The sequence below is a fragment of the Sus scrofa genome, chromosome 1, assembly GCF_000003025.6.
Source record: "Sus scrofa isolate TJ Tabasco breed Duroc chromosome 1, Sscrofa11.1, whole genome shotgun sequence".
Classification (NCBI taxonomy): domain Eukaryota; kingdom Metazoa; phylum Chordata; class Mammalia; order Artiodactyla; family Suidae; genus Sus; species Sus scrofa.
In genome coordinates this window covers 16,241,107-16,268,374 of record NC_010443.5, presented here as the reverse complement: position 1 = coordinate 16,268,374, position 27,268 = coordinate 16,241,107, and the positions used below count along the sequence as shown (strand labels likewise).

General features: G+C 41.6%; 2 protein-coding genes across 7 annotated transcripts in view; one reads left to right on the top strand and one right to left on the bottom strand.

Moving 5' to 3' along the window:
• Positions 739 to 18,882, bottom strand: NUP43 (nucleoporin 43). Of its 2 annotated transcripts, XM_021086883.1 has the most exons (9): positions 18,644 to 18,882; positions 16,416 to 16,502; positions 15,987 to 16,109; positions 15,056 to 15,133; positions 12,965 to 13,145; positions 11,450 to 11,585; positions 9,844 to 9,995; positions 6,690 to 6,812; positions 739 to 3,286 (listed from the first exon to the last, which is right to left on the bottom strand). In XM_021086883.1, exons 1-9 carry the CDS (start codon positions 18,854 to 18,856, stop codon positions 3,057 to 3,059), a joined length of 1,323 nt encoding a protein of 440 aa, XP_020942542.1. In that variant the 5' UTR covers positions 18,857 to 18,882; the 3' UTR covers positions 739 to 3,056. The 2 variants fall into 2 exon arrangements, with proteins under 2 accessions (XP_020942542.1, XP_013847949.1); XM_013992495.2 differs by having other exon boundaries at positions 16,416 to 18,828.
• PCMT1 (protein-L-isoaspartate (D-aspartate) O-methyltransferase) overlaps positions 18,496 to 27,268 on the top strand; it is a 47,021-nt gene continuing 38,248 nt past the window's right edge. Inside the window, exon 1 of one of the 5 annotated variants that reach the window (XM_021067107.1) lies at positions 18,496 to 19,083. In XM_021067107.1, coding sequence (XP_020922766.1) covers positions 18,855 to 19,083 — 229 coding nt within the window. In that variant the 5' untranslated portion in view covers positions 18,496 to 18,854. 5 annotated transcript variants of the gene reach the window in all.

Sequence of the window (27,268 nt, the reverse complement as noted above, 5' to 3'; positions counted from 1 at the left end):
GAACTCACATGGTATATTTTCAAGTCAAGGCTGGATGACAGTGAGTTGGGAATGGTATGGAAGTGATGACTGAATTTAGGGTGGAGATGCTCTCCAAAATATCTCTTACCTCTGCCATCCTCTAATCCTCAAAAGAAATTCTATTTGATAGCTTCATGAATAAAGGCAGTAAGCGAGAATGAGCAAATTCATAAATTAGGGTTTTATTTATTCTACATAAAACTTGTTTCTTATTAAGCCTGGCAGAATTCATCAATTGATGGAAAATGTAACACTATCCAAATGTACTTTCTGATACTTATGACTAAAAATACCCATAAATCAAAGCAAAGCTTCAAACTTCAAACTTCTTTCCAGTCCAATCTAGTATGCTAAATAAGCCTGCGTGTCTGCTTCCCTCCCTCGACCAATTATTTACTGTAATGATCAAAGGAAACTATACACATTGCTGCTGGAAAGGGAGGTTTCATATATGAAACTTTCAAACTTTACAGCAGCAGATACTATGGATCAAAGCAGAGGTACAACAAATTTGCCACTCGCTGTACATGGGAAATGTGCCACCTGGGAGCTAGTGTCTTCCAGGAATGAGATCGACTCTGGGCTCATTCCAAGCAAGGACGTTAGCCTGCTGAGCGGAATGGGAGGGTGCCTGCACTGGGTGAAGAGAGAGACACTGCCCCTTAGGCTGCAGTGAGACATTCATACAAAGGGAAATGTAAAGTCAAAGGACAATTCTTAGCTATATATATTTTTTTATTGAATCCATGCGTTCACTGCTAGAGAATGTGCATCCACAAATACACGTATATTTCATTTTTTTAACAAGGAAATCATATACATTCATGAATAGAAAAAGGTATGAAAAGTATTCTCTGTTTCAGATTCTAAGTACTTAAAATTTTCTTTTGAATGTTTTTTTCCATAATGAATGACTCTGGGGGTTTTTTTTGCCCTTGTCCACAGCATATGAAGTTCCCCCACCAGGGATCAAACCCACGCCAAATCAGCAACAGAAGCCGGTGCAGTGATAACGCTGGATTCTTAACCTGCTGCACCACAAGAGAACTCCTGAATGACTTCAGTGACAACAGAGTTTTAAAAATCAGCCCTAGCACTGAAACTATAAACAGATTAAAAATGCCTACCAGGGAGTTCCCGTCGTGGCGCAGTGGTTAACAAATCCGACTAGGAACCATGAGGTTGCGGGTTCGGTCCCTGCCCTTGCTCAGTGGGTTAAGGATCCGGCGTTGCCGTGAGCTGTGGTGTAGGTTACAGACGCGGCTCGGATCCCGCGTTGCTGTGGCTCTGGCGTAGGCCAGTGGCTACAGCTCCGATTGGACCCCTAGCCTGGGAACCTCCATATGCTGCAGGAGCGGCCCAAAGAAATAGCAAAAACACACACACACACACACACAAAAAAAAAGCCTACCAGCAGAGTTCCTGTCATGGCTCAGCAGTTAATGAATTAGACTAGTATCCATGAGGACTCAGGTTCAATCCCTGGCCTCGATCAGTGGGTTAAGGATCTGGCATTGGTGTCAGCAATGGTGTAGGTCAAAGACGAGGCTCAGATCCTGCGTTGCTGTGGTTGTGGTGTAGGCCGGCAGCTGTAACTCTGATTCCATCCCTGGCCCAGTGCAGTGGGTTAAAGGATCTAGCATTGCCATAGCTGTGGCTCAGATACAATCTCTGGCCTGGGAATTCCATATGCTGTGGGTGTGGCCATTAAAAAAAAATTGAAAATATTTATTGGGGTAAAACCCCAAAACTTCATAATTACTATTATTGGAATTGTAAATAAACATAGAGTTTATTTGTATAATAGGAGTGATTTGTCATTAAGGTCTTACAGTTCAATAATGCATTTAATCTAACAAACTTTGGAAACACAATGTCATTAAATTGTCTTAAAATGCTGCATGTTAGGGTATCATTAACATTTTGGATAAAGATAAAGATGGAAAAACTCTTTATTCTTACCACCCCATCATACTAGTCTCATACATATTACCCATCAAATATCAGTTTGGAAGTCAGCTTACTCATCAATGTCAAATTCTATTTTATTGCACAATGTCCAGTTCAGCAATTTTCAAATACAGTGTAAAAAAAGAGCAAAATCCTTAGGATAAATGTATTTGTCTTTTTTCTTTTCAAGAAAAATGAAGATGAATCTAAGGAGTTGACAAAATTCTGTTCAAACCTATTCTAATAAAGGAATGTGTCAAAACATTTTCAACTTGAAAAAAATCTGAACACTACAAAAAATTTGTCATTTTTGCTCCATTAAATTCTTTCTGGGGAGTTCCCGTCGTGGCTCAGTGGTTAACGAATCTGACTAGGAACCATGAGGTTGCGGGTTCAATCCCTGGCCTTGCTCAGTGGGTTAAGGATCTGGCATTGCCATGAGCTGTGGTGTAGGTCGCAGACGCAGCTTGGACCTGGTGTTGCTATGGCTGTGGTGTAGGCTGGCAGCTACAGCTCCAATTAGACCCCTAGCATGGGAACTTCCATATGCCGTAGGTGCAGCCCTAAAACAACAAAAGACAGAAAAAAAAAAATCTTTCTGAAAAAGTTTATTGAAATCACTAAGGAAATAAAATGTGGAGGAACTGCAGAAAACATGTGCAGTAAAAGGAATAAAGACTAACAAGGGCTAATGCCACCAGGGAGGGGTATATCCCACATACTGCTGATAAAAAAGATTAGGAACCCACTGGTGGTTTGACATTATTAAGCCCTACATCATCAAAAATGTAGAGCTGGTTCCACAAGCTGTCCAGAATTGTTTTGAAAGTGCTACATTTACCAGCACAAGGATCCCTCTGACATTCTTCCACACGTTTCAATTATTTTGCCATTGGTTATCAACTAGACTCTAACAACTGTTAGAGGAATATTCAACTAACAAGCCAAAACAGGGCATAAACATTAACGATAGTTTATGGACGCTTCCCCTGTAAAGTTCACATTTGCTAACAATAAAAATTTGCATAGAAGTTGGAATTTGAAAGGTTCTAACTGTATGTTTTACCTGAAATCTTATAGTTGCTTCATGAAAAAAGTTGTCTAGTAACATAAATTGCTTCTGCATCGGTTCCACAAACAAGACAAGGACCTAAAACATCCAAACTGTTCACAGACAAAGTCCTGCTTGGAAGCAAGCTTGTGATTTCAATACGGTCTCTGGCAGGATCAGTGCTGAGCCAGGAGCTTATAAGAGATTGGTGAACATTAGTCTGGTTACTAATGCTATGAGACAAAAAAGTACTGCTTCTTCCTCCTGGGGAAAAAAAAGAGGAAAACATTTTTTTAAGATTAAATTTATCCTAGTAAACATCTGAAATTCTCACATTTAAAAAAGGCAAGGTTTAAACTTCTTTATTTCCCAGCTGTGCTGCAGCATATGGAAATTCTCAGGCCAGGGGTCAAACCAGCACCACAGCAGTGACAACGCCAGATCCGTAATCCGCTGAGCCACGAGAGAACTCCAACACATCACCCTTTCTTTTTTTTTTATATTTTATTTTATCTTAGTTTATTTTGTAATGATTCACATCACCATTTCTGACCAAAGATCTATTCAGTGATATTAAACACTCAAATTTCCATGAGATAAAATGGCTATCAAACTTGAAAACTTCAGCAAAGGAGAAGATTCATTTTGACTTTGTCTTCCTGTTTATTCTTTAATGGAAAGTCTCAGAAATATAGCAAAATGGCCAAAAGACAAGTAGAGTAAATGTAGATAATATACAGACATCTAAGCTCTTAGATAGTCAAAAAAACGAAGTGATCATAAGAAAATTTTTGGATGTATTTCTAGATAAGTATGCCAAAAAACATCGCTCCCAAGAAATGGTAAAAATGCTCATGGCATATAGAGGTTCCCAGACTAGGAGTCAAATTGGAGCTGTAGCCACTGGCCTACACCAGAGCCACAACAACACGGGATCCGAGCCTCGTCTGCGACCTACACTGCAGCTCACGGCAACGCCGATCGTTAACCCACCGAGCAAGGGCAGGGACCGAACCCGCAACCTCATGGTTCCTAGTCGGATTCATTAACCACTGAACCACGACGGGAACTCTTCTCAGCCTTTATTTAGGTAAATGTTCTTAAAAGTAGAATTTTACAACACTACCGGATTGTAAACTTTTATCTCTGACAGTGGTCTGCATATTTTTTGGTCTTTTAGGGCCACACCTGGCATATGGAGGGTCCCAGGCTAGGGGGTGAATCGGAGCTACACCTGCCAGCCTACATCACAGCTCACAGCAATGCTGGATCTTTAACCCACTGAGCGAGGCCAGGGATCGAACCTACATCCTCATGGATGCTAGTCATATTTGTTTCCGCTAAGCCACGACAGGAACTCCTGCATTTAATATAGGATTAAGTGGGGGCAGAAGCAGTATATTTTAGTTTTAGCCATCATTTGCAATTTTCTTTCCAGATCAAATAAGGACAGATTTCATTTATTCACCAAATGGCTGAGTACCTATTATATATGCCAGGCTCTGTGCTAAGTGCTGGGAATACAGGGCAAAGTCCTTGATACCTTGAAGCTTAAAACTTAGTGGGTTTTAAAAAAAAGAAAAAGAAAAAGCTCAGTGGGTTTAAATATTGCTGATTGATTTTTTTTTCTTTTTGGGGCCATACCCTTGGCACATGGAAGTTCCCAGGCAACAGGTCGAATCAGAGCTGTAGTGGCTGGCCTATACCACAGCCATGGCAACGCCAGATCTGAGCTGCATCTGCAACCTACACCACAGCTCACAGCAACGCCAGATCCTTAACGCACTGAGCAGGGCCAGGGATCGAACCCGCATCCTCATGGATCCTAGTTGGATTCATTAACTGCTGAGCCATGAAGGGAGCTCCTTTCCTCTTCATTTTTATCTTTTCTGCTCCTATATTTTACATTACTTTTGAGTACTGTGAAAATTAGCCTTAGAACCACTGTGCTAAGTCTCCTCCCTGCTCTCTCTGCTTCCACCTTTACCATCCCTCCCCGCAGTCTATTTTCCATGCAGTAGCCAAAGTCATTCTTGGGAAAAACACGAGTTGATTATGCCACTCCCCTGCTCAAAATTCTCCAGTGGCTTTCTACCACACTTAGAAAAAAATTCTGTAGGCCTCAACCCAGTCAACAGAGTCCTGCTCTTGAGCTTCCTCTCACTATCTGGTCCCTCTTCCACACCCAATCACTGAACTGCAGCCACAAAGGCCTCCTTGCTGTTCTGTCTCCTTGCTGTGTCTTCTACCTGGAATACTTTCCTGGCGCTTGTACCTTTACTTCTTCAGATCTCTGCTCAAATCTGTTCTCTCTGCCCAGCGGCCCCTCCCCCGGCTAATTCTTTATCCTACTTTCCACACACTTTATCCTACTTTCCACACACTTCTTCACAGTCATCAGGGTATTTGGTCCAGTACTTTTCCTTTCTGCTTTGGTCTCCTTTTCTACTTAGCTGTGCTCTACTATGTGTCATAGAGACAAACTCCATTTTCCACACTCCCTTGCCTTCTGCCTTCCAGGTGGACCCTGCCCACGGGAGGTATTACTGTGGGTGACTGGGATGGGGAGAAGCTCCAGGTACGACCACACAGGCAGTAATACCAGCCCTGGCTTAGGGGGCACCTCTTCTGCTGATCCAAAACCAACTCCGACAGCACTTCCAATGGTGCAGCAGCAGTTTTAGCAATTGTTCATTTCTGCGCATTCCTCTTCTTTGCTCTTCCAGCATCCCTCCTATTCCCCTTGTTCTTCTAGCTCTTCTAATATATGTGAAACCAATTCCCTCTAAATCTAGGCTAGTTTCTGTTTTTCTGGTTAGACTTTTACCAAAACATTATCTACTGACTTACTCTCTACTGGAATATTTGCCCTGCGTGTTTCAAGGCTTTTCTGCTCAGTGTCGTAGGCTCTAACACCTAGAAGAGTGCCCAGTACAAGACAGTGTTTGGTAAATATTTGCTGAATGAATGGAACCATAGACAAACTCAAAAAAACAAGAAGCTTAGAAAATGTGAAAAACAAAAACAAAAACACCCTTGATGGGAGTTCCCGGCGTGGCTCAGTGGTTAACGAATCCGACTAGGAACCATGAAGTTGCGGGTTCGATCCCTGCCCTTGCTCAGTGGGTTAAGGATCTGGTGTTGCCGTGAGCTGTGGTGTAGGTCGCAGACACGGTTCGGATCCCTCGTTACTGTGGCTCTGGTGTAGGCTGGCAGCTACAGCTCCGATTCACCCCCTAGCCTGGGAACCTCCATATGCCGCAGGTATGGCTGACTTTTACTTACCACTGTCTTTAATCAGGAGACAGGCCCTTATAGTCTGGAGAAACCAGTACCTTATACATAAAAGATGAACTTTTGTTTTGCCCTACACCCTTGACAATGCAATATAAGAAAGTTGTCCATGCCTAGCCTACGTATGGCATGAGGGCCCACAATAATGTACTCACAGACAAGAGCCCTGGCTGCCCAGCTAATAGCATTTCTAGTCATCAGCAGTATAGTGGTAAGTTTCTGACTCTCAGATTTCAAGCCCTATGACCCTAGAATTTACCCTGAGGCCACAGAAGGGAAACACCTTAATGTTAGAAATATGTGAGAATTTCTAATTCTGGTATTGAAAAATATAATAAATTTACACAAGAGAATCTTCATTAAAACTCTTTACCTTGGTGAAAGAGCGATGATTTCTCAGGTACATCTGTGGAGGCATCCCAATGCCAGAGAGATCCATCTTCAGAACAAGTAAAGAGATGATCTGGGTTGGATGGGTGAAAGTGAACTTCCCACACTGAAAGATAAGGACCAAGAAGCTTATTCCCGTGTATATCAGTTGAACCAACATTAAAACCCTGTCTCCAGGCATCGTCTTCCATTAACCTCCATGATATGCCTTCAAACCCCAATCCTGTGATAAGTACCAAAGGCTTTAGGATCAAAGAAAAGACATAACTCTCCAAATGGCTAAAACATGTAGATAGGAGAAAGAAGTCAATTAAATCTACTTGTGTCTTGGGCCAGCAAATGAATGAAAATAAATGCTAATCACTTGACCTATTACTTTTTTTATGGAAAAGTATGACAATGGATAGATAATTCTGAAAATTTTTAAAAAATTGTTAAGTTCTCTTACTTTCAATTCCTGTGTCATTAACATATAAAGGTTATATTATTGGAAAAAGAGAGGGAGAGGGCGATAACAGTAGTAGCCAGATGAACTGCTAAGAGGCAGAGTGCAATTTTGGCTTGTGCCAGGACTCTGGACTTCTGGCCTGTATCGCAGAAATAGAAACTAGCTCCCAGCAAACCAAAACCTGGAAATGATTCAAAAATCCAGATCTGGTTTCAGATGAAGGACTTTTAAGAAGCCAACTTGGGACTGGGGATTCCTCAAGCTCTAAACTTTCAGAGAACTTTGTGTGCCAACAGACATCTGGGAGCCAAGGACTAGCCAGGACGCCTTAGGAGGTTGCCTGCAGCATGAAGGTAACAGTCGTCTATGAACAAGGCATCTGTGATTCTGGGTTAAGTGACCTTAGAGAGGCAGCACAGAGAGTGCCCAGAGTGTAGCATAAAAAGTGCAAGACATATGTCAAGCTAGCTGGCATTTTCATTCTGACGGTTACCTCAATCAAACATCCTGCCGCAAAACAAAAAAGGCCGTCTGCCACAGGAAAAGAATGTGTTCTAGGTAAGTCTCTGTATCAAGTACTGTTTGATTAAAACAAAGTGAGACAAAATAGCCTGCAGAGCCATTAGCAGACTGCCCAAATCTAGATGCTTATGGATTTATATACCTTCAAATTAGAAAACAAACCTCTATAATACATCATATTTCATTTCTAGCCAAGAGTCAGGATAAATGCAAAACACATACAAGACACTACACTTCTGTGTCTACACGACTTAACAATACAGGCTGGCAGTTAAAAACGGGCTGGTAAGAAGAGATCTGAAAGGTTATAATTCTAACTACCGCTGGGTTAGCAAAAGACTCCCTAGAAGAGGGAAAAAATTTCTATCCTTTCATTTGCTTAGTAAATAATCTTAAAAATCACTTACCTTTCCAAAGTAATCATGTGAAACTTACTCAGACTGAAGAGTTACAATACTGGTATACTGTTTTCTCTTTTATACTTTTATTTAAGCATTAATAGCAACTTAAGTCAGAATTTAAAATTATAATCCACTCTAGCAGGTGGTGATAAAATGAAAAATTTCTGTTCAGCCAAAGAATCGCTACCAAAATCAAAAGACAAACATTAAAAAACATGAACATTAAAAAAACAAAAGACTGGAGTTCCCGTCGTGGCACAGTGGTTAATGAATCCGGCTAGGAATCATGAGGTTGCAAGTTCGATCCCTGGCCTCGCTCAGTGGGTTAAGGATCTGGTGTTGCCATGAGCTGTGGTGTAGGTCACAGACGAGGCTTGGATCTGGCGTTGCTGTGGTTCCAACATAGGCCAGCAGCTGTAGCTCCGATTAGACTCCTAGCCTGGGAACCTCCATATGCCGTGGGTGTGGCCCTAAAAGGACAAAAGACAAAAACCCCACAAAAACCAAAAATGAAAAACAAAATACAAACATTAAAAAAAAAAACTATATCTTTTGTTCTCGTTAAAAGGAAAAAAAGTTGGAGTTCCTTTCGTGGCTCAGTGGTTAACGAATCAAACTAGCATCCATGAGGACACAGGTTTGATCCCTGGCCTCCCTCAGTGCGTTAAGGATCCAGCATTGCTATGAATCGAGGTGTAGGTTGCAAACACAGCTCAGATCCTGTGTTGCTGTGGCTGTGGCTGTGGCCAGCAGCTATAGCTCCGTTTCAGCCTGGGAATCTCCATATGCCATGGGTGTGGCCCTAAAAAAAGCAAAAAAAAAAAAAAAAAAAAAAGTTATAAAAATAAATTGAAGAACACATGGATTAGCAAATATTAAAAATAACAGCCTGCATTTGCACGGGAAAAGTGGATTCTTGAAGTTCCTGTTGTGGCTCAGTGGAAAGGAATATGACCAGCATCCAGAGGACGCAGGTTCGATCCCTGACCTTGCTCACTGGGTTAAGGATCCGGCATTGTTGTGAATTTGGTATAGGCCAGCAGCAGCTACAGCTCCAACCCCTAGCGTGGGAACCTCCATGTGCCACAGGTGTGGCCCTAAAAAAAAATAAATGAAATGTGCATTCTCACTTCCTGGCCAGGTATGGCAACATAAACTGGTATTATTTTTACATAGAGTATTTTGACAACATGAATCACAACTTCAAAATTATATTAACTTTTGGCTCATCAATTCTATTTCTAAAAAATTACCCTAAAAAAAAGCACATAAAGATGAACATATAAGGATAATCACAGCGAGTTGTGTGTAATAATAAAACATGGTAAAGAATGTGAATGTCAAAAAAAGATTAATCATCACAAATTTATACAATTCAATCAAAAGCTCTGATGGAGAACGATCCATATGTAACATTTTGAAAAGGTGCTTACGGAGTTCCCGTCGTGGCGCAGTAGTTAATGAATCTGACTAGGAACCATGAAGTTGTGGGCTGGATCCCTGGCCTTGCTCAGTGGGTTAAGGATCCAGCGTTGCTGTGAGCTGTGGTGTAGGTTGCAGATGCGGCTCGGATCTGGCATTGCTGTGGCTGTGGTGTAGGCCGGTGGCTGTAGCTCAGATTGGACCCCTAGCCTGGGAACCTCCATATGCCGCAGGTGCGGCCCTAAACAGACAAAAGACAGAAAAAAAAAAAAAAGAAAAGAAAAGTTGCTTACAATATTATATAGTTCACCCCCCAAAAATACACTTATTTCCACAATACTTACTTTCAGCTTCATGAGCCTTCAGTAGAGACACAGGCATTGTACCTTGTCTTACATCCCAAATACTCAACATTCCATCCTGGCCACCAGTAGCTACCACATGCTGCTGGTTGGGATGTCTATCCACACAGTGGAGCGGCGCTCGGTCACCGGTCCTTTAACGGGAGATACAATGACTTCAAAAAGGAGTAAAATATGATGGATCTTTGAATAACCCAAGAAACATGTTTCATTCCAGGAACTAAATGATAACTTCAGGCTGAAGCTACTAGCTAAACTTAAATCATGTCAAAAACTGACTACATTAAGTATATTTCTAAATAGTAGAATTTTGGGAGAGGGAATTAAAGGCCAAAGTTACTCATTCTCTCTTCAATTTGGAGGCACAAGGAGCAAGATAACTTGATATGTGAAATATTTCCATTTCTTGGCTTTTTAAAAACATTATGTACCAACTAAACAGCATATTCCTTATTTCTACTTTATTTACGTCTTAGTTCTTATACTTTTTTTCAGCTTGATACATGTTATTTTCTTATTAGAGAAGACAAGTTTACACATGGAAAAGGGGTTTCTGCTCAGAAAAAAATCTCTGATTGTATTTTTCTCCCAATCACATCTAGAGTGTATTATACCCACTATTAATAAAATCATTTGGTAGTTCCCGTCGTGGCGCAGTGGTTAACGAATCCGACTAGGAACCATGAGGTTGTGGGTTGGATCCCTGGCCTCACTCAGTGAGTTAAGGATCTGGCGTTGCTGTGGCTGTGGTATAGGCCAGCAGCTGTAGCTTAGATTAGACCCCTAGCCTGGGAACCTTCATATGCTGTAGGTTCAGCCCCCAAAAACAAAACCAAAAATTAATAAATAAAATCATTTGATGAGAAAAATAAGTTCCTCATTAAATAATATAAAATTCCAAGAGATAATATAAACTTTTCAATCAATACAACATGCTGAATGCAGCATGGTAGTACTAAGCCCACCAAATTATAGAGTTGACCCTTGAACAACATGAATCCACTTAATATGTGAGTATTTTTCTTTTTCTTTTTTTTTTTTGGTCTTTTGTCTTCTTTTTAGGGCTGTACCCACGGCATATGGAGGTTCCCAGGCCAGGGGTTGAATCGGAGCTGTAGCCACCGGCCTGCACCAGAGCCACAGCAACACCAGATCCAAGCCATGTCTGAGACCTACACCACAGCTCATGGCAACGCTGGATCCTTATCCCACTGAGCAAGGCCAGGGATCGAACCTGCAACCTCATGGTTCCAGGTCAGATTTGTTAACCACTGAGCCATGACGTGAACTCCAATATGTGAGTATTTTTCAATTAAATAATACTACATGATCTGCAGTTGGTTGCATCTGGGGAATGTGGAACTCTGTTAGAGGATTCTGGGTACATGGAGGCCAACTGTAAGTTTTACGTAATCTACAGTACATAGAGGGTTGGTGACCCTAACTATGTTGTTCGAGTGTCAATTATACTTGCTTTATCAAATTTAATGAGGGATTATTCTAACGTGCAATTAAAATATATGATTTAAAGTTGCTATAAACAATTAAATAAATTAACTTTATACTAAAATTATAAATCAAAACTTACAGTGATAATATCTGAGAGGGTTCATTTCCTTGTTGTCTAAAATCCCATATTTTTAACTGTCCAATTGAATTTACTGTAAGAATCTCAGGAGTTCGAAGGAAGGTTACAGCATGGAGTGTACTGCTATCTGCATTGTCTACAATATAAAAAACAGCAGTGTGTGTTAACGGGTCCCCCTTTTCCATGAAAATCTTAAACTGCATTCCCTCTATTGACTGAAATATTACAAAATAAATCAGTAAAATTTCTACAGAAATATCCAGTAATATACATATTAAAATGGACTCTCTTTGATAGAAAAACTATATCACCCGCAGGACACCTGAACTATTTTCCAAATAGAGGGCTAAGCTTTCCTGTATTTCTCTATTTCCACTTAAGATCGTTACCCTCCATTTCTGATAGTCATTCAAACTCCTCTATACCTAATTTTATCTCCCACTACTGCTTAATCCAGCACCTCTGTACTGTTAGGTCAAACACTGGTTCCTCATTCTGACCCTTTATTATTTCACTGACTCATCTCAAATCTATTCATTTTTATCCTCATCAGCTCTCTCCTCCTCTATGAAGTCCTTTCTGATTGCTTTCATGGTCCTTTTCTTTTTCCTAGCGTGTTTAAACTTATGCCACTTAGTTATAGACTTATGGGACATTCCTCCAAACTGCCACCAGGTCCTTAAGAGTTAAACAAATTGTGTTCCTCTGAAGTGAAAATCATAAAAACATTAAAAACTGCTTTATGTGCTCAATTCAAAGAGGTTCTGAGTTAGGAGGTCTAAGGTGATGGGCAAGTCTGTGCAAAGCATGGTTGAGAACTATTACACTAGAATAATCCTTCTAAAGCATGACAGGGGGTACAGCACCCTTTTGACCAAAAACTTTCAATGGCTCCTTAGCTGCCCACCTAACAAGATGTAACCTTTATAGGTGTGCATTAGATTCTTCACACCGTGACAATTTACCTTTCCTGGTTTATCTCGCACTTCTCTTATACAAATATCTAAAGTCAGTTCAAACTATACTTTCTGTCCTTCTCTGAATGGCCTTACCCTGCCTCCATGATATTCCCTTTATCTGGTATACCACCTTTTAGTATTATTTATGGTGTAGAAACTAGATTAAATTAATTGCCACCTGCCCCTCAATTTGTTATCCAATAATCCCCTCTAGTCTCCCTCCCCCGAAATTTCTCTTTCCTCTGTGTCATTCTTTTACACAGGCCTCAACAATATACTGTCTCTCTCTCTTTTTTTTTTTTGGGCTATGCCCATGGCATGAGAAAGTTCCTGGGCCAGGGACTGAAACCAAGCCACAGCAGTGATCCGAGCCATAGCATGGACAATGCTGGCTCCTCAACTGCTAGGTCACCAGGGAACTCCACCAATATACTATCTTGATAAAGGGATTCTGCTTTATTTTTAAATCCCTCAAACACTTAGCACTGTGTGTACTTAGCACATGGTATGTACGCCACTACTGTGCAACAGACGAAAGAAATATGATTTTTTTTACCTATAGTTTTTATAGCTTCCTTGTAATCAGCTCTGAAGAGATTTATTCGACCATCTTCTCCAACTGTGACAATTTCTGGGCTGTTGCAGACAACACCTGTGCATGGTGCACTGCTACAGGAAGGACTGCCTGGACCCGCGTGGTAGTGAGCTGTTGTCCACTGCTGGCTGACTGACAGAGTCTAGGTGTCAGAAATGAGAATATGATTAATTCAAGCGAAGCTCTGAAAAATGAGTACATTCCCCAATTAAAGTATGTTTTAAAATTGTCTTATACCCTTCTAGAAAAATAATAACTTTTTCCCTTTGTATTCCCAAGTGTTAATGTCTAGAAACTACTATTAAAGCTAAGTATACAGTGGATTCGTTTCAAAAGAAATGCTATTTAATAATATCCTAGGGAGTTCCCTAGTGCCTCGGTGGGTTAAGGTTCCGGTATTGTCACTGTTATTTCTCTGGTTACTGCTGTGGCGTGGGTGCTATCCCTGGCCTGGGAACTTCTGTATGCCAGGGGTGTTGCTAAAAACAAAAACAAAAACAAAAACTGGAGTTCCTGCCGTGGCTCAGTGGTTAACGAATCCAACTAGGAACCATGAAGTTGCGGGTTTGATCCCTGGCCTTGCTCAGTGGGTTAAGGATCCAGCGTTGCTGTGTGTCTGGCGTAGGCCAGCGTCTACAGCTCTGATTAGACCCCTAGCCTGGGAACCTCCATATGCCACGGGAGCGGCCCTAGAAAAGGCAAAAAGACAAAAACAAAACAAAACAAAACAAAAACAAACACCCAAACTTAGCTCAAACTAAAGAAATGTTTTTTAGGGTTAGGTAATTATGTGTTCAAAAGCAACCCTAAATTCTTAAGGGAGCTGGCTTATATCTAAGAGATAAAGCTCTATAGCACTTTCTAAATGACTCCATTAAGAAAAACACTTAGGATTTGGGTCTTATGTTTAGTAGGCAGGCCTATTAGAATCCCCAAATCTAAATAAGCATTCTCTTCCAACAACTTAAAACTGTAACTTCAAGTGGGCCTATTTTATTTTTTTTTTATTTTTGTTATTTTTTTTGTCTTTTTGCCTTTTCTAGGGCCGCTCCCTCAGCACATGGAGAGTCCCAGGCTAGGGGTCTAATTGGAGCTGTAGCCACCGGCCTACACCAGAGCCACAGCAACTCAGGATCCGAGCCACGTCTGCAACCTACACCACAGCTCATGGCAATGCTGGATCCTTAACCCACTGAGCAAGGCCAGGGATCAAACTGGTGACCTCATGGTTCCTAGTCAGATTCGTTAACCACTGTGCCACGATGGGAACTCCAAGTGGGCCTATTTTAAAGGACTGCCCTGACCACTATGCTCTGAGGGTCAGCACTCTTAGGCTTTGGCACACAAGAAAGGCATTGAAAAAATGTCAAGCCTTCATACAGTGTATCCTCTCTTCTAATTCAAACCTAGGGTCTATCCATAGAAGCAAAGTAGCTATTCCTAGTCTCTGTCATGATGCCTGTGCTAGTCCGTGCTCTTCCTTTCTTCAAAGACCAGAACAGGATTTTTTTTTTTTGTCTTTCTGTCTTTTCAGGGCCATACCCACGGCATATGGAGGTTCCCAGGCCAGGGGTCTAATTGGAGCTGTAGCCACCGGCCTACACCACAGCCACAGCAACGCCAGATCCAAGCTGAGTCTGCGACCTGCACCACAGCTCACAGCAATGCTGGATCCTTAACCCACAGAGCAAGGCCAGGGATCAAACCCGCAACTTCATGGTTCCTAGTCGGATTCTTTAACCACTGAGCCACACCGGGAACTCCCAGAATAGGATCTTAAAAGAGAAGTACAGGAAAATGACTTGCCAGACTATCACATTGTTCAATATAATCTCATAGAATTTAAGAGATACCTAAGTTCAATGAAAGTTCACACGAATATGATTCTGGAATTAATCTACTAAAAGATGGTGATATAACAACATTTTTCCCCTCCATGCTTTTAGACTATTAAACTTTATTATTTGTGTCATTATTAAGCACAGTTTTCTTTAAGCCTTCCTAAAAATAATTAAAATGCAAAAATTGAGTTCTCCAACAAAAGTTCTTTACCTGGTTATTTGGATGGTGAAGGAAAACTGTTACACATCCTGTTGATGAAGCAGCTACAATTCTTTCCTGGTCAAAAAACTAAATACAAAATTCCTGCTTGTTATAGATTCATAAATAATAGTAGGGAAGAGCCCCATTTATTTACCTCAATTAGTAGTGTCACAATTTTAAAATGCAAAGTCTCTAAATGCTATGCAAATAAAATGTGAAAATTAAAACTGCCATACAAATAAAAGTATCTTCATCAAGTGTGAATAACAATAATCCCCCCCTCAACTGCACACCTACAATTGATTTAATTTGGGACCACTACAATAAAGGTTTAGGAAAGTATCATTCTCCACAGAAGAAAATGCAGAGACTTTGAAATCATACAGATCAGAATTTGAAAACTTAATTCCATTTCCACTCATTACTAGTTTTGAGATTTAGCCAAGTTAAGTTCTCTAAGCCTTGGCAAACCTGCAAGACAGAGAACTAATCCCTACTCAGGGTGTCATGAGAATTCAAAAAGCAAAAACATGTAATGTGCTTTGAACAGTATTTGCCACACAGTACATGCTCAAAAGATCTTAGTCTCAGTTTTCTCATTAGTGAAATAGATATAACAATATTTAATTCACGAGCATGTGATGAGAATTAAATTACTTATGTAAAGCTCCCAAAACAGTGCTTAGCACATAGTAGGGTCAATTAAACAAACAACAAGCTAGGATTAACTCCACATTCCCTAGTCCTGTCCTGATTCTGCCAATAAGTGTCTATATGATGCTGGCCAATCATACATAACCTTTAGAGAACTCCGTTTCTGCTGAACCCGGGGTGAGACTAGACAAACTTTAAGGTCCTTGATGTTTCTAAATGTATTACTCTCAGTTTTTTCTTTTTGTTTTTTTTTTAAAGTTAGCTTTTGGCTATTACACAGGCTTACTTGTAAATCCATTACATCACCATGGTGTCTGATGTCACACAATAACTGATGGTCTCCTTCAAATCCTCCATCAGAGTCCACGTTCCCCAAATCTCCAATAGACCACAGTGAAACATAATTTTCCTGTAAAGCAAAGACGAAATACACGTCAAACTCGCTGAAATTAAAATTTTCATTGCCTTCAATCAACCTTGTTTTAAAATCGTTTTAGGCAAATGGGATGATAATCCTTGAAAACACAACGAGATTCGAGACTCAGACACACACACCATCGATGGCTTTGAGATACTGGGCAACCGAGCATGAGACAGGCATTCAGGGGACAGAGAAGGGCGAGAGAAGCTAGAATCGGAGAGAGTTCGCGCGCTGGCAGCCGGGGGTGCAGTTCTAGGAGGGAGAGAGGAGGCAGGGGCCCGGGAGTAGGGGTACCTCATTGTCCCAAGAGCCCGTGGCGAAGGTCTCCGCCGTCTGCAGGCTCCCCGAAGATAGCGGTCGCCAGCGGGTCTTGCTGATTTTCTGTGACACAAACTTGGCATAAATTTCCTCCATGCTGAAAGCAACCCGGGGGAGGTAGAGGCAGAAGCAGAGGTAGAAGCACAGCGCGCGCCACTCAGTCCCGCCCCTTTCCGCTAAGCCTTGATTGGACCGGACCTCAAGAGGACGGTGGCTACAGAGGGCCAATTTTCCTCCGTCTCCAGTGCGGGGAAAGAACCAGCAGCCCCTAAGTGGGAAGAAGTTGGGACGCTCTTCCTCAGCCAGGCGGCTCTGAACAGAGGCAAGAGTGTGCCCGTCCCCGTGCTGTAGGATCTGCTCCAAACCTGCAAAGTCAGCATGTGAACAGTGACGCGGTGCATTTCTGCAGTAACTGTGCAATGCATAACAAATTAAAAAGCAAAAAGCAAAAGAGTCAACGAGAGAAAAGCTCTAATAGCCACACCTAAGTATTAAGTCTTGAATTTCACCGTGCATAGAAAAGATTCAAAATCCTTATATTCTCATGGAAGTACATCCATTAACGTACCAATTTATTATTCAAAGCCTCTCTCTCCCTGTCCCCCAAACAAATCCTTCTCTTCAAGGTTTTTAATACACACTATCAAACGAGTTGGAATTCTGAAGACCCCAGTTATAATTTTGACTCTCATTGCCTTTGTAGCCTTCCTCAATTCATTTATGCATATAATTAAAGATGATTTTGAAATGTAACGTCGACTGCTTACCTCCGCCCTTAAAAAAAAATTCCTTTCTGCCTCAGAATCTTCCCTATCTTTCAAGGATTAATTCCTTCCTCTAGTTTTTTTTTCCTATTACTTCAGCCCAAGACGATCTAAATAAATATATCCCTTAATATCTAGACCACTAAGAGCACTTACATTTTGCTTCCTGTTGCTAGCTTTTTTTAAAAATGTAAACCTCCCCAATTAGAAGGTAAATCCTATTATTACAAAAGATAGGACATATTCATCTTAAAAAAAACCAAACAAACCTCCTTTATACTATAGCTATAACTGTGTTGGTTATTTCTTTAAATGGGGCCATGATTTTGTGTCTATCTGATCTTGGTAGTCCTATTTCACAGCCAGTTTGTGGAAGCATCGCATGGAAATGCAATCCATCTAGGTCAGCTTTGGAGACAGTTATCAGGTTCTTATTGAAAACTGACTGGTGTTTTGCTTTTAACTGCAAGATTATTAAGAAATTAATAATGAAATAGAAAATTTAGAGTCCCGAACTGAAAATTTGCCCCCAGTATTGAAGTACACTTTTCTTTACTGTTGCAGAATCCCAAGAAATAATACATATTTCAGATTAGGGTTAGATAAGTGTCACATTTGCCAAGGACTGGTGAGAAGCTTGAAAATTGTTGCTGACACAGTGGCACTGATGTTTTGACATAGCTTTATTTCCTTCCTTAAAAGTTTATTGTATTAAGTGATATGATGACTGGATTTTTCCACTCTCGGTTCTGACTATAAGTCAGTGAGTTGGATGCTACAGGCAATGTTCCTTGTCAGCTTTTCACTCATTCTCTTGCACAGCTAATAGCAAGAAAGCTGGTGTCCAGTCTAACGGTGGAATTTGTGAGGCTTAAATAGCTGAAAATGCACACTTGTGTTGGGAGAACAACACATTTGCCATAGGATACTGTAGTATTTTTAACAAGTTCTGAGAAGCACAGCATTCCCCACAGTCCACCCCCCACGCCATGTCTCAGTATTCTTCCACTCTTCTAATTCAAGCTCTACAGCTGAGAACAAACTAGGATCCCAAAGTCTCTGCTCACAAACGCTAACTTACTTATCACAAGTCAAAGGCTGGAGTACTTGGGTTAGAGAGGACCTTTTCCTTCCAGTTCTATTACAGTTATTCAAGCTCCACCATAGGGAGCTCTGGATCTAACTGACCTATGTATTAGTCATTCATTGGGTTGGGCGAGGCAGGACGGAGAAAGCCCACCGTCTAACAACCTGGACAGCTATAGGAGCAGCCCCGCCGCTTGCAGCAGCTGACCCAGCGGCGACTGCAGAGCCACCGGCAGCTGCGGAACCAGATCGGCCCTACCATCCTTTCACCGCGCTGGGTGACCAGAGCTGTAGTGAGGCACGCGACACCGACCACGCCGGGGCCCACCCCGCCCGCCTGGCCGCAGGGCAAACCCAGCAAAGAGGCGTTGCGCAGCCCGCGGCATCAGAAAGGCCACGCAGCAGAGGCGGTGGCGCTGACTCAGCCGGGCCATCCCGCCAGTCCCGGGCAGCCGCAACGGGACCTAACGCGGGCGGCTGGGCACCAAGCCATCCCCGCCTCCGGCCCCACCCCGGCCGCACCCGAGGCCGCGCGGCGTCACAAGGCGCATGCGTGCCGCGGGGCATGCCGGGAGCGCGCAGTGGCGGCAGCAGCGGCGACGGCAGTCACAGCGGCGGCCACAGCGGGGACGCGAGCGGGGCGGTGACCGTGTGGGAGGTGGTCTCACTCTTGGGGAAGCTGCTGGGCACCGTCGCCGCGCTGAAGGTGGTTCTGTACCTGCTCCGGGTGTGCCTAGCGATGGCCTGGAAATCCGGCGGCGCCAGCCACTCGGAGCTAATCCACAACCTCCGCAGTAAGTGCCACCCCCGCCCGGTGTGGGGCAAGTGGGGAAGGCCAGGCCTGGACCAGGTCCCCCTGGGCCGCCCGGAACGTTCTGTCCCTATCCTCCTCCCCGTGCCTGTTGGAGGGCTTAGGCGCAGGGTTGCACCAGCGGTCCCAAATGGCAAGCGCTTGCGATTGCCTCCCCTGGGACCTGTCACTCTTCGGGGACGTGGACGGGAACCGGAGAGAAAGACCCAGGGGCCGCTGCTGGTGGGGTAGGGACAGGCGTCTCCCCGCGGGCCTGGGGGAAGGGGCGAGGCACAGGTGGTGGGGCTGTCACTCGAGTCCGTCCCCCCCTGATCGGGGTCCGGCGAGGGGCGTGTCCTGAGGAGTGGGATGTTGGCCAGGTTTCCTGGAGACTGGGCTGGAACTGAGGGGACCCCGCCCTCGACCCCCGCGTCTTCTCACCTCCTGCTCTGTCGTAATCGACCTAGCTGCAAGCTTTCTCTCCTATTCTGCCTCCCCCGCCCTCTGATTTTTCCTCTGGAGGGAGATGCCACCGTCTGATACTGGCGAGGGGAGGGAGAGGAAGATGAGAGTATTGTCATTGCGGATGCTGGGAGAAATTTCTGGGGCGGCTGTCCAAGGGAAAGCTTCGTGGGGGGCGGAGGAAGAAATCATCAGGGGATGCTCTTCCCGAGAGACATGTATTTCAGGAGCCGTTAGAGATACTGGGATCCAGCAAAGGATTGTATATGTGGAATGTTCTAACTTTTTCCAGGGCTACTGTATGCTTTAGAAGCTTTGTATGGAAGTTTCTTTACACCATTCTCTTTAGTTATTGTATTCCTTTCTCTGATGATAATTTTAGGGTGACGAGTGCTGTGTCACTTTCTTTTTTTAAATCGAAATATAGTGTCGCCGTCTGGTCGGGAGACCAGAAAGACCAGAGTTCGTAATACTCTCTCACTCTGGTCAGATTTGTAGCCCACTTCTTTGCCCCTGACTTTGCAAATAATCACATCCTGCCACGTGGTATTTTTAATTATATGCATGTATATATATATAATATATTATAGATTATTTAGCTTTTCATGTGTTTGTCATGTTTCCTAATTCGATTTGTAACCTCCTTGAGGGCTGAGACTTTTTAAAAAACGTATTTGAGTTCTCTCAGAGAACTTAATAATCTTTCCTTTTTTCGTAAATGTCAATTAAATATATGTGGGAATACTAAGATTAATGAGAGAAATCAATAGCGTTGTCTGGCAAATGGTTAGTACTTAATATTAGTCATTTGACTTTCTTTTTCTTTTTCCTTTTTTTTTTTTTTTTTTTTTTTTACAATATTTAAAGCTCGGAAATCATGTCCTTAGTGTTTAGTAATGAATGCTTATATTTAAAAATTGGGTCGAGCATTGTCATTATTCACTTTATGGAAGGATATTTGATTGGAAGTGGAAATTTATGTGCCGAGATGATAATTTGGATTTAGGTTCCCATTGATTGAGCATAATAAGCTCAATATGTTCTAAATATTTTTTATAGCATTTCTTAAAATGTACACACCTGAAACATTCTGTACTTGAATTGTGATTAAGTAATTTTCCACCGATAGGTTATTGCAGTAGACACTTGGCTATGGCAGAAATTTGTAAGCAATCAGGCTCTTAAAGTCTCTTCTTTTTGGGCCAAATTTGTAGTAAGCCAAGACTAGCTCTTTTCTCAGTAGTTTTATAATCACTTTAATGTATTGCATTGCTGTTCTTAGCTGAAATTGCTAAGGATGTTTTCTTATCAGAAAATTTAGTAAGAAACATTTAACACACATCAGTGTTGACATTGCACATCTTTAGTTTTATTCTAAGTCTATCATTGGTAAGAGGAAATAAGAGTACTCATCCTTTAGCCTCTTTTGTAACAGTTGTGCAACTTTAGTTTCAACTTCCTGCTGAATTCTAGCTAATAGATTTTATTTTTATTAGTTTATTATAAAAGTAATGTTTACTCTTGTGAAAATTTCAATTGAGCATAGATTGAAAACTTCTCACTCTTTCTTGGTTATTCCATCATTGTGTATTCTTCCTAACTTAAAGCCTTCTAATGAATCTTTAGGAAATGATCAAAATGATTATGCTGATGTTGAACTGTAAAGAGGTCTGCAAATTGGAAGAGGAAGCAAATTACAAGTTTAATTTTTTAATGAAATAAAGTTCATGATTGATTTCATTTTAATATTATAATAATTTTATTGAAAATGTCTTGAATTTTTCTTTTACAAGCCATAATAGAAATATGATTGTTTATGCTTTCATAGCTGCTGTATCACTTATAGGTTATTTTAGACTGTAATGGTACATCTCATCTTATAGCTTATGTTGTGATGATAATTGCTCTTAGAACCATGATCTAAAGCTTGGGCATGCTTCAGAATCTCCTGAATCAACTGGAGAGCTTGTTCAAACAAATTAAGATAGATTGCTGGGGCTCTTAAGAATTTGTATTTCAGGAGTTCCCCTCGTGGCTCAGTGGTTAACGAATCCGACTAGGAGCCATGAGATTGTGGGTTCGATCCTTGGCCTCACTCAGTGGGTTAAGGCTTTGGCATTGCTGTGAGCTGTGAGCTGTGGTATAGGTCGCAGAGGTGGCTCGGATCCCAAGTTGCTGTGGCTCTGGCGATGGCTGGCTGCTACAGCTCCGATTAGACCCCTAGCCTGGGAACCTCCATATGCCTTGGGTGTGGCCCTAGAAAATGCAAAAAAAAAAAAAAAGAATTTGTATTTCCAACAAGTTCCTAAGTAATGTTCTACTGCTGGTCCAGATACTACACTTTGAGAATCACTGACATAGAGAGCTGAGAATTACAAAACCCTTCCAGGGTTTCAGTTGAATCAGGTTTATATTTTAAAATAAAATTTTAGGAAAAAAGTCTATAACAGTCCTGCCTAACAGAGCTGTCTGTAATGTCCCTATCTGTGCTGTTTAATATGGTAGTCTCTAGCTATATGGGGCATTGAGCATTTGAAATGTGGTTAGTGCAACTGAGGTACTGGATTTTTGTTTTATTTAAATTAACTTTAACCACTAGCCACATATTGGACATTACAGATCTATAGAAATGAAAAATAGTTGTTTTATAATTATAGACTGATAATGTGCTCATGAAATGAATTAATTTAAAACAGCCGTGAGCCTGCTTAGCAAGGGAATGTGACAATTCAAGTAATGCTATATTAGAATTTATTTTCTACTGTCATTGGGATAATTTCATTCCATGGTAAATGTTAGGAAAAGAAGCGGGCCAGGAGTAGGTGAGGTTGAGAGAGGTGGTCTCCTAGAGCAGGGGTGTCCAAACCAGACTGTTTGTGGAAGGTTAACTTTTAACAGACTTATAAATGCTGTACTAGCCCCTTAAAACAGTGCTAACACTTGTTCTTTTACCTAGTTTTATTTATTAAAAAATTCAATCCACTACCCTAATGCATCCGTTTTTTTTCTACTTATATTTCCTTTGCATCTTTGTCATTTTGCATGTATAATGTATATAGAATTTGTGGACTCAGGCAGCTGGTATTTGACTGTCTTCTGCATTCCTGGGGTACAGCACTGGGGATACAACAGTGAAAAACAAACATCTATTTTTTCTTGTAACTTCTAATGTGAGCAGACAAAATTATGTCACATGATCATTGGTGAAGTAGGGAAGGAGGAGAGGGAGTGTGGGGTAGGAGGTTTGCAGTTGTAGGGGAGAAGACCTCACTAAGATGTTAGCTGAGTAAAGATTTGGTGAAGGGGGAAGAAATTCAAGAATGCAGATAGAGCTGGGCGACAGGCATTCTAGACAGAAGAAATAGAATGTGCTAGATTTGGATTTGGGGTGTGGGAGAAAGATTGGAGTTAAGAATATGACACCAAGGTTTTAGACCTGGGCAGTGGGAATGATTTACCGTTTTCTGAGTTGGAAGTAACAGTGAGTGGCTAGCAGGGATTTTTAGAGGTGTGGGGTATGCAAAGAAGAGTGGGAGAACAGGAGTTTATTTGGGGGAATGTTTGGTTTGAGTTGCTTTAAGACATTAAAGTGGAGATCCTTAGTAGGCATTTAAATTTGTAAGAATTATGATTTATAGGTTTTGTATCCTTATCTATACAAATAAATTGAAGTTATTTTCTTATTCTATTTAGAGTTTAGTTCTTATCCATCTGTAGCATAACCAGTGGAAAAAAGAATATTTCATTAGTTTTATCATATGCATTCTTGGGCCAAATATAACAAGGTAATAAAATCCTAGGGGACTGTTTTCAGAAATTTGAGCCGCATTAAGAATCCAGAGAATACTTCCTCATTTTAACTTATATCAAGTCAGTCTTTCAGGTACATACCAGTAAGTAAACTTATAGTACATTGAATAAGATTTAATAGATATGATTTGGGGGGGATTTTTTTTTTTAATGACTGCACTTGTAGCATTTGTGTGCTATATAAACTTATAGTACATTGAATAAGATTTAATAGATATGATTTGGGGGGGATTTTTTTTTTAATGACTGCACTTGTAGCATTTGTAGCATTTGTGTGCAGCAATTTTGTGTGTTAGGGGTCAAAATGGGGTTGCAGCCACAGGCCTACACCACAGCTACCACGGAATCTGAGCTGCAGCTGCGATGTATGCTATAGCTTATGGCAACGCCAGATTTTCAGCCCACTAAGCGAGGCCAAGGATCGAACCCACATTCTCACAGAGACAATATCTGGTCCTTAACCTGCTTAACCTGTTCACAAGGGGAACTCCTGGGGAGAAATTTTTGTATCAGTGAGTCTACTTTAAATTAAGTAAAATAAAAAAATTCAGCTCCTAAGGCATACCACCTTTCAGGAGCTCCATAGCCACATGAGGCTAGTGACTCACCTGTTGGACGGTGCATCTGTAGAACATGTCCACCACCATCATCATAAGTTCTGTTGGCACTAAGTCTAGATGCTAGGTCGTATTACAATCTACTTAATGTGATCTTAGTTCCATTGTGCTGTTCACATATTTTTATTAGTATTGCATTTAGTTCTGGCTAACATGCTTTAAGAGTAGCAGTGAAAAACCAAAAATTATCAGACAAGGGTGATCAGGATGACAAGAGCATCAGCATTTTGCATAATTTGATGAGGTGGAGTTTGCTGGATTTAGCAATGAGAAGACTAAAGAGAACAATAGTGTTTAAATATTTAAAGGCAACCATGTAGTAGAAGGTCAAACCAGGACGAATGTGGCTCATTATGAGGAAGTAGTCACAAAACTATCCTAACAGTCAAAGATTTGGCTTTGAAAAATAGTGTTTTCTGTCACTGGGTACGTTGAAGCAAAGACTGATCGACCATTTCACTGTAAGGGGTGTCATGGAAGGGATTTGTTATCAGCTTTCACTATATACTAGATCCCTGGGGACCCTTCCAAATCTAGGATGCTGTAATTTTAATCACATCCTGCTTTGCATGAAATCACCTCTTAGGGGTGTGTGTTTTAGGAGAAAGCCACAGAAGTTAAGAATTGGTTACTTATATTTTAGAGTTTTACATAACATTTTAGTTTGTCAGAGATGTGAGGAGTCCAGGAAACATCCTCCTTTGAGAAATAGTGTCACGACATTTGATTATGTATTATTAAGAGTAATAATAGTCTAGAGAAAGATGTATTTTTGAATAATCTCTACTACTTAGATGATATGCTATCATAACTTGCTGTCAAATTCTTCTTTGATTATAGTGTGAATTTAAAGCTAACCCCTTTCAGACTTTGTGTACGGAGCGTGTCTCAAGCTCTGCTTACCTCTTATTATGCCCAGTTGTTCTAGGTGGGAAGTAAAAGGTGACCATTTTGTTCATTTCTTATTGTTTTACCTGGCGTTTTGTTCCTGGAAAAGAAATAGAGAGTAGGTTATTAACAACTGTCCAAGTCATAAAACTAATTAGTACTGTACTATTTCTTTTATTGAGATATAACTTCATGATAGTTTACTTATAGAAACTTAGAGAAAGTTTCTATATGACTTGAAATACCTTAAAAGGTATTTGGCTTATTTTCTTACTTATGTTTTCAGTGCTTCATACCAGCACAGTATCTCTTCTTTTTTTCATCTCTGTCAGGATCGCTTTTACTTCTTTTTTTTTTTTTTTTTTTTTTTTTTGTCTTTTTGTCTTTTGTTGTTGTTGCTATTTCTTGGGCCGCTCCTGCGGCATATGGAGGTTCCCAGGCTAGGGGTCGAATCGGAGCTGTAGCCACCGGCCTACACCAGAGGCACAGCAACGCGGGATCCGAGCCGCGTCTGCAACCTACACCACAGGTCACGGCAACGCTGGACCGTTAACCCACTGAGCAAGGGCAGGGACTGAACCCGCAACCTCATGGTTCCTAGTCGGATTCGTTAACCACTGCGCCACGACGGGAACTCCCCTGCTTTTACTTCTATTCTCACCAACTAAAAATCTTGGGGTAGTTATTGATTCTTTTTTTTTTTTTTTTTGTCTTTGTCATTTCTTGGGCCACTCCCATGGCATGTGGAGGTTCCCAGGCTAGGGGTCTAATTGGAGCTGTAGCTGCCAGCCTACACCAGAGCCACAGCAACGCAGGATCCGAGCCGAGTCTGTAACCTACACCACAGCTCATAGCAATGCCAGATCGTTAACCCACTGAGCAAGGCCAAGGATTGAATCCACAACCTCATGGTTCCTAGTCGGATTTGTTAACCACTGCACCATGACAGGAACTCCTATTGATTCTTTAATACTGTTACCAGATTAACTCAGTATTGGGTTTTTTTTTTTTTTTTTTTTTTTTTTCGGTCTTTTTGCCATTTGTAGGGCCGCTCCCGCAGCATATGGAGGTTCCCAGACTAGGGATCTAATCCGAGCTATAGCCGTGGCCAATGCCAGAGTCACAGCAATGCAGGTTCTGAGCCGCGTCTGCAACCTACACCACAGCTCCTGGCAATGCCAGATCCTTAAGCCACTGAGCAAGGTCAGGGATCGAACCTGCAGCCTCATGGTTCCTAGTCAGATTCATTAACCACTGCACCACGACAGGAACTCCTAACTCAATAGTTATTACAAATGCCTTTTGTGGTCATCCCTTTCACTGTAGTTTCATTGATATCTATCCTAGCCTAGGGTCTTAGATCTTACCTGGAGCAATGTGCCTCCAAGCATCTGGTCGTCACCCCACTTTCAATTTCTCTCCCCTCAGATTCATTCTACATGTTATACTGATTGTCCTCCTGTGCTGCTTTCTGGTATGTCACTTTTCTGCCCAGACTTCGATTGTTTACTATGTAGGGTATAAACACCTCTTGCGTAGCTTTCAGGTCTGTTCCCCTGCTCCAACTCCAGTCCTGTTCTTCAAACTGATCTCATTTTATTCTTCGTATACCTTGTGTTTTAGGGTATTTATTTGTCTGCTCTTAAAAGAGCCAAAATAACAATGGCTTAAAATCAAAGTTTCCGTCTCCTATAACAATCCAGGGATAAGCAGTTCCAAGCTAATATTGTGGTTCGATGGTTTTGAGAACTGGCACTCCAGTCCTGTTGTGCTCCCTAAAGTCTTTCCCTCAACTGCAAAGTTGAAGATAGTTTACCTCCATCATTTCCATATTCCAGCTGGTGGGGAGAAAAATGGGGAAAGGGGAAGAAGCTCCTGGGCCGGGGATCAAACCCCTGCCACAGCGGTGACCCAAACAGCTGAGTGACACTTGCTGGATCCTTAACCCACTGTGGCACAAGAGAACTCCTCACCTTCCTTTTAAGGGCATAAATTGGAAGCTGCATATATAATTTCTGCCTATGTTCTCATCGACAAGAACTTAATTGTAAGTCTACGCATAACTACATAGAGGCTAAATAATGCACCCAGTTCAACCACTGTGAAAGAAAAGGCAGCCCTGTTGCATCCTACATCTTGCTCAGTGGAGCACACACACATTGTATATACATCTATATAAATAGTATCTATCTGTGAAAACAAGGTTAGGAGAGTTAAGATTAGTTTTTAGTCAAGTAATATATGTGGGTGGTTAAAAGATAAAAGAGTGCAGAAGGGCTTATAATGGAAAAGAGCAATGACTTCCCCTGCCAGAGCAAACCGCTCTAAACTACGTATTTGGGTCTTCTGGTGATATCTCATGTCTCTTAATCATATGCTTAAACTGCTGTTTCTTTATCAACTTGCAACATC

Excerpts from the sequence above, each read along its gene's own strand:
- NUP43 (XM_021086883.1), bottom strand. The coding sequence starts at position 18,856 with ATGCCCCGCGGCACGCATGCGCCTTGTGACGCCGCGCGGCCTCGGGTG. Across the intron at positions 16,110-16,415 it reads CGGGCTCTTGGGACAATGAG|GAAAATTATGTTTCACTGTG; the intron begins GTACCCCTACTC and ends TTTGCTTTACAG. Across the intron at positions 13,146-15,055 it reads TTCACCATCCAAATAACCAG|ACTCTGTCAGTCAGCCAGCA; the intron begins GTAAAGAACTTT and ends TCTGACACCTAG.